The 13,681-nt window shown below is 42.7% G+C and overlaps 1 protein-coding gene across 4 annotated transcripts in view; it reads right to left on the reverse strand.

Annotated features, from left to right (window-relative positions):
- DYNC1I2 (dynein cytoplasmic 1 intermediate chain 2) overlaps nt 1-13,681 on the reverse strand; it is a 459,267-nt gene that overhangs the window by 81,787 nt on the left and 363,799 nt on the right. For all 4 annotated transcript variants that reach the window (XM_078681574.1, XM_078681573.1, XM_078681572.1 and 1 more), the window contains 3 exons: nt 9,601-9,726; nt 1,712-1,858; nt 1,148-1,261 (listed from right to left, as the gene is read on the reverse strand). In XM_078681574.1, the coding sequence (XP_078537700.1) occupies nt 1,148-1,261; nt 1,712-1,858; nt 9,601-9,726 (387 nt within the window). The remainder of the gene's footprint in view (nt 1-1,147; nt 1,262-1,711; nt 1,859-9,600; nt 9,727-13,681) is intronic.

Raw genomic sequence — 13,681 nt, forward strand, 5'->3', positions numbered from 1 at the left:
GAAAGAAAATACTTTTGGGGCTACTAAAGGGTCTCATTTAATAACGATAGCATAGAAAAAAATTCTTAACGTTATTTCATATACATTTAAGCAAGCACATTTTCCCTATGTGTGATTCATTTATGAATTATTTTGCACTATTAATAATGCATTTTTAAAGGATTCTTTCACGTTACAAAGTGAGCAAATTTTTCTACCTGTCATTTTCTAAGTGAAAACATTTCTGCAGCAGTTTTAATATGATTTGCAAGTCGAAATTTGATTATTTCCCACAGTACTGAAGGATAATCTCCATTTAACTCCGAAAGTTCAACACTTAATTGGGGCACAGAGAAGGAAAAGGGTGTGGATGCTATTGCTGCTTTATAAGGAGAACCATAACACACCCGAATAGAGAAGTGTGTGTCTACTGAGACAGAATCAGACATAGTAATGTTGTACTTCTTTCTGGTCTACCAGTAAAAACTTAAGAGACAGGGAAGCAGACAACGATTTGCATTTCAAAATCTACCAGTGGAGAGTACAGCTACAAAAAAACGAATAGTCCCAAGGAAGAGGTGTTTGTAACAATATACATTTGATGGACACAATCTAAAGGTATTTTCAAATGGCTTCTGCTAGATTGTGCAATTAGTGCTCCCAGCACCTACTCTTTAATGTCATTGTCCAAACGCAGTCGCAAGATGATTCGAAGCTTTATGTAAATCTTTCTGTGTCAAATTGGAAAGTAATCTTTGTTCCTTGTCTTGGAAGTAACAGTGTGACAACAGATGCATTGCTTTATGTCACGGTCATTTGGGAGTTAGCAGGCAAACTTGGTGTTAACTTAAATCTCCACCTTTATGTGAAAGCGGTAATTAAAATGGTTCAAACCCAAGGTGGAAGAAACTAAAGTAGACACACCAAAAGAAAATCTAGAAAAACGGACAAGACGAAAAGTAATAGAAATATGTGCTGGAAGTTAGAAAATGGAAAACTTCAGGTTTCTCATGTCATAAACATATATTTAAGAATATTATGTTGACCAGCTTGTCTCAGAGATTACAATACAAATTATCACGAATACAATGTTAACTAGATAACAACAGAAGCTCACCGATCAAATATTTCACAGGTTTGCAATGCATCACATTTATATTCCACTGACCTGTGGCTGGGAAAGCATGTCGAGGCTCCATGAGCATATTTTTCCATCAGTTGAGATGCTGATCAGATTGTGCGCATTCTGTGTGCCAACCACATTTACACAATACACCGGATGCTGGATGAAAAAAAACATACAGATACAGTACTCGCATCTAATTTGATGAATTTCCAAAAGGACAAGTTAGCTCATATAAAACAAATCAAATCATTAAAAAAGCTAATTTCAACACGTATTTTATAACTGTAACATCTGAAATTAAAACATTTATATAATTCAAACTTTGAAACTACAATCCACCATTTTATCCTGTATTCTTTAATCTAAGTGCATACTGTTGCAATAAGAGAAAGAAAATCTTCCAGGAAATGTATTGTAGCATTAAATAACGAACAAATTCAACTCATTTTTCGTAAGGCAAAAATTAAGATATACATATAACGCTAGTAAGCACTGAGAAATTCTGACCACGAACACAAAGCGGTTGATTTATAGGCGGATACACAATGAATGCATGTGCAAATTATAAATGGCCTCCTGCAGGTCTTCGTTACTTCTGACCCTTACCGTGTGAGCAGCAGCTGAAAGCGGAGTCCGCTGCACTGGGGTTCTCTTATTGCTGCGATTATCCCACAGTACAATTTGACCTGAATATGTGCCACCCACGACCAAATTAGGATGAAATTTTGCAAATGCAGCCGACATCACCGCAGACTATAAAAAACATAAAATAAAAGAGTTAAGGCATCAGCAATTAAATTAAAAACAAGAAAAAACGGCTCCACAAAAGAAAGACACAATATACATTTTCAAAGCAATTCTATTTAACCTGTCATTTGCCAAAAGAGGCACCTGTGCCTTCCTTAGGTCTTCGAATTTATGAAGCTTTTTTTTAATCTTAACTTGGTGAAATACTGTGTTATACATTACTAAAGCGCGAAACGAGGTTAAAAGTGTATGCCAACCAAAATATTCTACAAAATCTGGTATGGAGACTCCGGGGAAAGCTATAGGAAAAAGAGAACATGTCACAACTGTTTACAAGTCCTTCTCTCACATCAAGCAATCTTCAATTTCCCACCATGCTATGTAATGGATTACAAAGCCAAACCATGGCCTTCTAAACCGGACATTATCTTTAGAACTGACATCTAGAAAGAACTATTCTTAGACAGAAGAAGGCCCGATACATGTAGTCCCTTCCTAAACGTAATAAAAAAGTTACACGTTTTCACTTTTACAGAGGCTGCGCCTCTCTAATGGAGCGCAGATTAGCCCCAATATAAAAAACTGTTCTTCCGAATAGCAAGAAGTGATATAAGTAAAACCTTTACAGTCGGGAAGGTCCCAAAAACGTGCAGGGAGCTTTACAAATCCCTCAAATGACTAAAGAGATTAATTAAGCAATGTTTGGTCATGCCACCAAAATAGGCAGACACTTGGTTTTCCATCAAAGCTAATTTTTGTATTCTTTTTAAGAGGTAAACTACCTTTCCACCCTACGTTTCATATAAATGCCATCCAAGAAGAATATGCCTATTTATTTTCCACATGTTCAAGATTGTAAATGTATTCAGATTCTTACTTATTTAGGCGTGCTCTGAAAAAGTGACCACAGTAGGTGGGGAGGAAGGGTCACCAGGGAGATTATTGGTATGCATATTGGGTGTAGTTCCAAGGGTGTTGAGGTCACATCCTTAGCACTGACAACGAAGTGCTGAGGCTAGGACCCTAATGTTCTCAGCACTAAGGGCCATATGTATCAAGGAACCATTTTGCGATTCTGAAATAGCGATTTTTAAGAAATCGCTATTTCAGAATCGCAAAATGGTATGTATCAAGAAAAATGCATTTGTTTAGTGATTTCTTGATATTCCTTAATTGCAAATTCGCAAATTGCGAATTTGCAATTAAGGAATACTTTCCCATTCATTTCTATGGGCCAGGAGGCCCATAGGAAGGAATGGGAATTTTCTCTCAATTTGGATTCGCAATTTGCGAAATCGCAAATTGAGAATAATTTCAAGGGTGCAGGGGTGTCCAAAGGACACCCTGTTGCACCCCTGAAATAAGCATAGGTGCACATGTGGTGCACATACATGCCCGAAGGGCATGTATGTGCGTCACATGGCACTTTGAAAAATGCAAAAATTTGCATTTTTCAAGGAATTCGTAACTTACCACCAACTAGAAGTTGGTGGTAAATTGCGATTCCTTAAGGCCATTTAGCAAATTTTTTTGCCTTCTTACATTGCATTTAAGGAATCGCAAAATTTGTGATTCCTTAAATGCAATTGCAAAATAAGGAATCGCAAATTTTGCAATTCCTTATTTTGCAATCGGGATTTCCTTCATACATATCATTTTGCGAATTCGCATTCGCAAAGGCCGAAATTCGGCGAATTTCGGCCTTTGCAAATGCGAATTTCAATGACACATATGGCCCATGCAGCCAGATTCATCATCGTCCTGTTTTGCGAGTCCTTAATAGCGATTATTAAGTAATCGCTATTAAAGACTCGCAAAACGGGATTCATGTAGAAATCGCAATATTAATTGCGATTTCTACAGCATCCTTATTTGCGATTAGCAAATTGCTAATCGCAAATAAGGAATGACTCTCCATTCATTCCTATGGGCCTACAGGCCCATCGGATTGAATGGGGAGTCATTCCTTATTTGCGATTAGCAATTTGCTAATCGCAAATAAGGATGAGATTTCAAGGGTGCCAGGGGTGTCCAAAGGACACCCTGTAGCACCCCTGAAATGAAAATGTAGACTGATGTTGCACACACACATGTCCAAAGGACATATGTGTGTGTAACATACAACCTAGAAAAATGCACCCAAGTGCATTTTTCTAAGTTTTCGCTATTTACCACGAAGTCAGACTTCGCGGTAAATAGCGGCCAAAAAATGCGATTTCGCAATTCTAAAATGGTTCATGAATTGCATTTAAGGAATCTCAAATAGATTCCTTAAATGCAATTCCTCGCAATTTAGCGATTTCGCATTTTGCGATTTTTGCATTTGGGATGATGAATCCCAAATGCAAAAATTGCGCTCGCAAAGGGCAGACTCTCAGAATCTGGCCCTTTGCGAGCCAATTTTCCCTTGATGAATCTGGCTGTAAATGTGTTAAACAGATACAACCCGTGCACGGGAAATGTGGGAAGCTCAGAGTGCCACCCTTTACACATTTAAAACCGTGAAGGGTTTTGAGAATGAGGATTAACATTTACTAAGTGGTTTTGTTGAAAAGAAAGCAACCACGAAGGTTATTATCAACGTGATATGCTTCAGATTGTGCAAAATCACTGGGTGAGTCAAAACAGACCCTACTGTAAGTTATGGAGAGGGTTTTCTGTCAGAGAAAACAGATTCAGAAAAAAAAGTAATTAATTACTAAATTACTCAAAAGAAAACATTCCTGTAGGAATACAGCTATATCTTACAATGTTACTCAGAAGACCACTTGAAAGGCGTTTTCAGATGTGTACTTTCTGAGACACTATCACCAATAGGGTTAACAACTTTTTTCAAGCTACAAAATGAAATTTAAAGCATTTATTCTTGTAAATCTCTCTAGTATCAGCAATTCTTGATACGTACATTACTTCTACATTCTTCTCAAATAGGATTACATTTCTCAAAATTAATGAACTGAAATCATGTTTCTAAACTTAGAAAGAGGGTAGTCCCTGTAGGGAAAGAAGAAGAGGAGGCATCCAACTCATAACTGTGGGAATTCAGTCGCAGTGGGTAGTGGTAGTAGAAGACCTGTGTTCTTTATCAAAAGAAAGAAAGAAATACACGTTCTAAAATTACTGAGGCGATGCAAATAAGAGTACAGTTCTATGTGCTATAGTGGAGAGAAGGGAAGGCATGTACTCTCTGAACCTCACAAAAGAAGAGGAAGGCAACTCTTTTCCACATAGGCCTCAATTACGAGTGCCGTATTAATTAACAATGCTTGAGCTAACAACTGTTCACAAATCATGAGTAATTCCTGGGTGTTAAAGATCTAACTTTCGGATTTGTCTACAATAAATGTTAACATGTCTTCTGATTAAATTCATATAGGAAAAGGTCTGGTAAATATTGGGGCATGTGGATTTTGCCGCATGAAGTATCTAAATTAAGAATGTTGTGCCTTTTTATTGAGGGATAAATGTATAACAGGGGCTGTCTAGCACACCCATAACATTCCAAATGCGGAGTGTTCGTTATTAACAGGTGCAATAAGAAACTCACCATCCTTCAGGGGCACTCGTAACCGAAGCGTTAGTCTTTCAATCTAAACAACCTTTGTTGAGAGAGGTATGGGTTGGGGCCAACTCCCAAAATAAGTCTGTATTACCTTTTAATGTTTATGTTAGGCAAATGTAAAAGAAGATAGTGGCCAGGGCCAAGTTGGTGGAGTGGAGGTGTCTGGTGGAAGTGTAGAAGGAGAGGTGGTGGGTGAGGTATTCTGGTCCAATGTTGTGGAGGGTCTTGTAGGAATGTGTGAGGAGCTTGAAGGTGATTCTTTTGTCGCTCCGGCCAGTGGAGGTTTCTCAGGAGATCAGCGAAGTGGCTGTGGCGGGGGATGTCAAGGATAAGTCTCGCAGAGCCCTTCTGGATTCTTTGCAATTACTTTTGGAGGTTATTGGTGGTTCTGGCATAGAGTGCGTTGCCGTAGTCAAGTTTGCTGCCGCCCAGCGCCTGAGTGACCGTTCTTCTGGACCTAGTGGGGATCCACGTAAAAATCTTTCAAAGCAGGTGGAGCGTGTGGAAGTAGGAGGATATGACGGCATTGATTTGGGGGTTCATTGAGAATGTGGAGTCAAGGATGACGCAGAAGTTACGTGCGTCATCAGTGGGTGTGGGGGGAGCTCTGAGCGCTGCAGGCCACCAGCAGTTGTCCTAGGTGGAGGAGTGGTTCCCAGGATGAGGATTAAGGTTTTGTCGGAGTGGAGTTTTAGGCAGCTGTCCTTCATCCAGGTGGTGTTGCCTTCATCCAGTTGTGGAAGTTGTTCTTTGCGGCTGTAGATTTGTGGGTGTGGGAGAGAATCAGCTGGTTGTCGTCAGTGTAGGACATGATGTTTGGTTTGTGGTTTCTGATGTTGGCTGCCAGCGGAGCCATGTAGATGTTGAAGAAGGTCGGGCTCAGGGAGGAGCCCTGAGGGACTCCGCAGCTGATCTCTGTAGGTTCTGAGGAGAACGGTGGGAGCCTGACTCTCTGGGTTTGGCTGATGAGGATCCACTGCAAAGCTTTGCAGCGGATTCCGGCGTCATGGACTTTTGCGTAGAGGGTGTGGTGGGAGACAGTATCGAAATCGTCCGAGAGGTCCAGGAGGATGAGGGCTGCGGTTTCGTCTCGGTCTAGGAGATTGCGCTCCTCGCTGCAACAGACGACATCCACTGTCTCGGTGCTGTGGTTGCTTCTGATGTCTCATTGGGAGTTGTCCAAATTTGATGAGTTGGGCGATGATGGTTTTTACGATGACTTTGGCTGGGAGGGGGAGCAAACAGATGGCTCTGTAATTCTTGAGGTCCGTTGGGCCGGCAGAGGGTTTTTACAGCAGGGGTTGAGCTCTGCGTGTTTCCAGTCTTCAGGGAAAGTGGCGGATTTGATGGAGCAGTTGATGGTGCGGCGGTGTTCGGGGGCAATGGTGGTGCTGGCTCGGTTGAAGTGGTGGGGGCAGGGGTCCGAGGGGGCTCCAGTGTGTATGGTCTTCATGAATTGTAACGTGTCGTCAGTGGTGAGGGGCAGCGGGGAACTGGAGTATTTGGGTGCAGTGGTTGCAGGTGAGAGGGTGGGTCCTGAATTTCGAAGCGGTCGTAGATGTCTGATCTTGTGGTGGAGGATGGTGGCGAGGTTGTGGCGGAGGGCTCGGGGGGTGATGTCAGTGGCACCTGTGCTGGGTTTGGCAAATTCTTTGATCACGATGAAGAGTTCTTTGCTGTTGTATGAGTTGGCATGGAAATTTTCCTGTATGGCCGTTTTATTTGTGGCTATGATGAGGTGGTGGTGCGCGGTGAAGGCGTTTATGAAGGCTGTATAGTCTGCTGGGTTATTGCTGCACCTCCATCTTCTCTTGAGTCACCTGCAGGTGCGCCTGGACTCGTGGAGGAGGATCAGCTGGCTTTTTCGGTGGGCTGTTTGCCAGAGGGTTTCCTGATGGGGGCCAGTGTGTTGGAGCAATTGGAGATCTATAAGTAGAGGTTGCGTGCTGATGTGTTGGTGTCTGAGGAGGTCGGCGGTGGTGGTGTCTTGTGGAGCGCAAATTGGTCTTCGGAGAACTTATTCCAGCTTCTGCGTGGGTAGCAGTGGGAGCGGTGGTGTAGGGTGTATTTGGTGAAGGAGAAGTGGATGCAGCAGTGGTCAGTCCATTGGAGTTTGGAGGTGTGGCTGACGGAGACGTTGTTGCTTGAGGAGAAGATGGGTTTGAGCGTGTGTCCTGCTGAGTGAGTAGGGAGGTGGCCAGTTGTTTTGAGTGCGATGGAGGCACGGTTCTCCAGTAGGGCGGTGGTGTAGGGGTCACTGAGGTTGTCCAGGTGGAAGTTGAGGTCGCTAAGGAGGATGTAGTCTTTTGAGGCAAGGGTGTGTTGTGTGATGAATTCTTCTATGGATTCGCTGAAAGGGTGGCAGGATCCGGGGGGTCTGTAGAATAGGATGCCGCAGAGGGTGGAGTTCGTGTTGATCTGGAAGTGGAGGTGCTCCATGTCAGGTGAGTGTTCGTCAAAGCTAGTTGTGAGGTGGAGGGTGTTTCTATGTACGATGGCGATGCCTCCTCCTGGTCGGTTGGTGCCCTCTTTGTGGATGATTTTGTATTAGTCAGGGATGGCAGTTGAGATATCCGGTGCAGAGGATGGGGTTCATCCAGGTTTCCATGAAGAAGGTGATGTAGGGGAGATGGAGTCGAGCAGTTCCCAGATTTTCACAGTGTGTTTGTTGAGGAAGCATGTGTTAAGTAGGATGCAGCTGAGGTGGTTGAGTCCGGCTCTTCGGACCGTGCGGTTGGTAGGTCTGGTGTGCGAAGGCAGGAGATGGTGCAGTTGCAGCAGGTGAACGGTCCTTGGGTGTCATATGGCGACACGGGTGGCAGGCGGTTGAGCGTCCGGTGTTGAGGATGCTGGCGGTGAAAGGCGCGGGGAGCAGGGTTCGTGGCACTGGCGTCAGACAGGTTTGCTATGGTGCACCTTCGGTATGACCACTACATGAGGCTGCATAGCGGCTGCCATTATATATTGGTAGTGAGGTGGGAGGGGCTGGTCAGCTGGGAAGCGGAGGTGGGTGGGCTGTAGGGGCTGAGCAAAGAGGTACAGATTGGCACGGAAAAAGGCAAAGAAAAAGGCAAAGAAGGGACAGAATGAAGATAAATACAGAAAAATGAAAAGACAGGAAAGCAGAGAAAAGCAGAGACAGAACCACTTTACCACTAAGGATGAGGTGCATGATTCATCACCAAAGTACTTAAAATAAATGCGTTATGTCTTAGGTTTGCACTACATGTTCTGGAGGATGGGGCAGGGGATTTGCGGGGAGATGTGAATGAGAAGACTCGAAAGATTAACATTTATTTATACAGCATGTGCAATGACAGAGGAAATAGCATTGTGGAGGAAAGCACAGAGGACTAATAAGGAAGGAGAGGGAGATTGAAAAATAGGTGTGGAAGATAAAGTACTTTAAGGGTTAATAAATGCTCAGAATGTGGATATAAAGAGAAGAGTATTTAAGGCCTTGTTAATCCATATGAGATCTGGAGCTAGATAGATCGTCTCAGAGAGTTCTACGATCTAGGAACACAGCAAAAGTCTGCTTTAGTTTTCTTGGTTCAAGGAGTTCAAAGGGAGATACATATTTTGTACAACTTCACCTACATTGAATTTTGCAGCCGAGATACTATGGAAGACACAAATGGGTTGTTTTAATAACAAAAATAAATATATACACAATAAAGGTTGAACAATATTCAAACTTCTAATGGAAGCCTGTAGAGGTTAATTAAAAAGATATCTGATATGATCAGCTTTATTTTTTCTTTCAACAATCGTGGACAAGCGATATATAGAAAGTAATACCACTTTCATGGGGGAAGGGAGGATTTTGGTAAGCTTTATGAAAAAGGCTGATTGCTTGATGACTGCTTGTATTACCATTCAGAAAAATACATTACATTCAGACAACACTTAAGACGGCTATTGGAGTTCCCCTTTTTCTTTCACAAAATATTTCAAAACAACCTTTCAAAATTATGAATGTAAAAGATATACATTTGCGAGTTGTATGTAAATAGTTTCATTTACTTCTAAACCATGCATTATCTTTTTTTTTATCTTAGGTACCTGTCAATTCTCCTCACTGATTGCTCGAAAATGTATGTGGATATAGTACAACGTAGTTGAATTACGTAATGGTGTATAATCAACACCTATCTGAAAAATAATTGTCTGCAAAGCAACAAACCTGACAGTGGAAAACGTATTCTGGAGTAGTTTTCTTATATTTCATATTCCATACAAGCGCAACACCATCAGGCTCATGAGGGGCATCCTCATTATTGTTATAGGATGCAACAAGTAGTTCAGGATACTGAAATTAAAAAATAGCAAAGCAAACAGGTTAGCTTCGATTTGAAGGCTCCCCAAAAAATATTTAAAACATTATTATTCATGCAAGTACAAATATGCAAAACCTTTGTATCCTTTCCATTTGGTACCAGCAATATGAAAATAATTTATTCAAAGAAGAGGGGAAAAAAACCTTTTGCTACTGCCCTGCCAAATTCATGTTTCTCACGCTCTGTTCTATTAAGAGACAGGCAATGCAGTGTGGCCTCTCTTGGTCGCGTCATCAGAAACATATAAGCTAATGACTTGTCCACCAGTGGGCCATGAAGTCAATTTGACAGTGGTCCGGTCATGTTTAGGGTGAGCGCCCATCACTAGATTCCCCCACCTACAACTGCTATGCTACATATGCCAGGTCTTTGGCAGGGAATCCGCACAATTGCTTGCGAATTGAACTCCACACACAAAGGGACTTTTTTGTATCTCAGGGATTAACTCACATCAAACACTGCAATCGCTGGGTTACGCTTTATTCTCTGCAATGAAACTGCTACATTGGCTGTTAGTGATCTCTTAAGTATGTGGGTGATAGCCTCTGCTGACCTGGCTTACTGTAGATTACTCTTTTGGAGTGTCTACCATCCACATGAAAGTGATGGTGCTTAACTGAAGGGTAGCTATGATGTCAAAAACTAGAAAAGCAGTCTCCTCTTGAGGAAGCGGTCATTATCAAACACACATATATATATATATCCATATATATATATATATCCATACTAATATTATAAAGAGAGAGCCCAAACCTTTGAGGCGGGTAAGCTCCGGAACTACAGCGCCAATCAGAACACCCAATACAGCATTGGAAAGGTGAGTATAAGCAGATGGACATAGGATATACACCAGCCCAATGTATACATTACAAGTGAAAAAGACCGTTTTGGGACAAAGTAGTCCGTTGTGGGCGTGGGCCTGCCTGCGAAAAGCGTTCTGTGTGAGAATAGCATTCTGACACGTCTTGAAGTGGGCGTGTCATTTAGCATTGTTGTGGGCGTATGCCTTCAGAGACGCCGGAAGCATTGCGGAGAGGGGGAATAGCGTCCTTGGAGTTGTGGCGTTTGGCAGTGACGCTATGTGGGGCGTCTAAGTGCACCAAGCAAGTCTTTGGGGAGTGCGTGAACCTACTAAGGCACACGGCCTCAGTGTGCATGCCAGGACTGATCAGGGGCGTCGGCAGGAGCGGACACACACGTTCGCATTCTGCGGAAAGGACAACAAACCGCAGAGCACATGCTCACCTTCTGCGCAACAGAAAGAGGGGTTCTGAGCAGTCGCAAGGGCAAGTCGCATCAAACAATAAATGTGCTATGCCCTCAACTTTTAACAGGGGCGTCGGCAGGAGCGGACACACACGTTCGTATCCTGCGGAAAGGACAACAAACCGCAGAGCACACGCTCACCTTCCGCGCAACAGAAAGAGGGTTTCTGAGCAGCCGCACAGGCAAGTCGCATGAAACAATAAATGTACTATGCCATGAACTTTATAAAAAACTTTGCCTTGCCTATTCTAACCATTTAAGACATTCTTTTTCGTACCAGGGAGGGAGGGAGGGAGGGAGGGAGGGATGGATGGAGATATATATATATTCCTCTCAAATGCATTGAGCTTTACAGAGGTCACACGATGCAGCTCCTACCATCCGGTCTAAAAAACTGAGGCTGCTTGCAGTTTTTTGCATCCATTTCATTTTAAGGATTTCCTTTTCTGTTCCCTTAAGGATTCCCTTTTCTGTTCCCGACGCGTTTCGAGGCCAGCGCCTCTTCTTCATGGGCTGTTTCACAGGGGAAATGACTGACTCACCAGTGTTGTCTCTTAAGTTGCTTTATTGAGGACACCACGCACTTTGGGCGTTACACACAAGAGTTGCACAATAGCATGCTGGTTCACGTAGTCTCTGAGGTGAGTCGAAGATTCATTGTCTCTGTGAAATTATTAAAGGCTTGTTTTAGTCCTTGAGTAGGTTTGGTTGCCAAACTGCAGGCTTCGTTTTGCCATGGGGCTGCATGCTTACACGGAGAGAAAAAGTTCCTTTCCAAGCCTTCCCTTTCAATTGTAAGAAATGGTGCTCCTCTGCCAAGGCTGCCGTGTATTTAACATTTCCTCTCAAATGCCTTGAGCTTTACAGAGGTCACACGATGCAGCTCCTACCATCCGGTCTAAAAACTGAGGCTGCTTGCAGTTTTTTGCATCCATTTCATTTTAAGGATTTCCTTTTCTGTTCCCTTAAGGATTCCCTTTTCTGTTCCCGACACGTTTTAGACCGGATGGTAGGAGCTGCATCGTGTGACCTCTGTAAAGCTCAAGACATTTGAGAGGAAATATATATATATATGCCTTCCTCCACAAGAAAAGAAGCAGGAGCCCAGGAGAACAGGTAAGACGGATTTTATTAACAAACAGGCAGTCCCAGTTGCGGCAGATGCATTTCGGCGTGGAGCCTTCTTCGGTGCCCAACACCGGGAGCCCTCATCTGTGTTCTGTTCCTGCTGCCTCTGATGAAAAGTTAACATGATCTGCTCCTCCCCCTGACAATGAAGCACACCTGTCGTAGTCCGTTTTAACTTCAAGGACTGCAACTCCCAAAAGGCCATGTAATAGCGGCAATTTGGGTCCGTGAAATGGGGAGGGTGTGTAGATAATCACTGAAAAAAACATAGGTTTCAGGGATATTATAGTTAGATGGACATTTGACCCATAAAACCAGAGAAATTCACCACCAGTTTTAGTTAGTTGAGCTAACTATAACTCATGCGCCCGCAATGCACTGGTGATGACGTCACATATTACATCACTCATGACATGGTCAGTGACATCACTGATGACATCTCAAATGACATCACTGATTACATCACTGATGGCACCATCCAGTGAACGTGGGTTTCTGGAAAGTTTAAATATTTTTCATATATATCTATGCCAAGGTGTATTGAAGAATGAGTGGATTTACAAGTGCCTGAATGGATTATTTAGTAGGTGCATGACTGACTGTATAAGTGAGTGATTGAACATGTCTTACTGAATGCATGGGTTAGTGACTAAACTGTGTAAAAGTCTGTATTCGTCTCTCAATTGGTGTGTAGGCAGCTGCATGGGTTGGTGAGTAGCTACATGGGTGTCTATATGGGTTATTGATTTGTTCTCCGAGTATCTGTATGGGTGCTTGAGTGTCTGTGTGGGTGGGTGGGTGGGAGGGTGTGTGACTGTGCATAGATTTCTGAGTGGGTGATTCACTGGTTGTAGGGATTCAAAAGTGCATCTGGGAAGGGCTGTATGGGTGAGTTAGTGTGTGTATGGGTGTGTTGGTGAGTGAATGAATGTCTCAGTGGTATATGTGTGAGTAACTACATATGTTTTAAGGCAGTATATTTGAGTGTTGGAATATATAAATGAGTATACATGAGAGTAAGTTATTTGAAGAGTGTGTGTATAAATGAGTGTCTGCTTCTATCAGTGATTGTATAAGACAGTATGTGTTAGTATCTGCATAAATAAGTGATGTAGTGTGTGTATAAATAACAGCGTTGGTGTGTATAACTGTGTACATGAGTAAATTGGTATGTGATTGATTCTTTGCATGACTGACCAGGTGTGTGAGTAACTCTATGGTTGAGTGGCGGAGTGTTACTGTATGTATGAATGCATATTATAGTACTTTATTGATGAGTAACTGCATGTATAAGTGACTGGCTGTGTGTATACACCTAGGAAATAGTGGTTGGTATGTACTATCTGGCATTGTTGTGTGTATGGTTTCAAAAATAACAGTCTGTATTTTAGAGTGCGTGTATAAAACTTTATATTAAGGCGTCCGTATATGCATCAGATTTTCACATGGATGATGTCATGAGTGATGTCATTTGAGATGTCATCAGTGATGTCACTGACCATGTCATGAGTGATGTGATATGTGACGTCATCA

This window comes from Lissotriton helveticus, chromosome 3_1 (genome assembly GCF_964261635.1).
Source record: "Lissotriton helveticus chromosome 3_1, aLisHel1.1, whole genome shotgun sequence".
In the NCBI taxonomy this organism is placed as follows: Eukaryota; Metazoa; Chordata; class Amphibia; order Caudata; family Salamandridae; genus Lissotriton; species Lissotriton helveticus.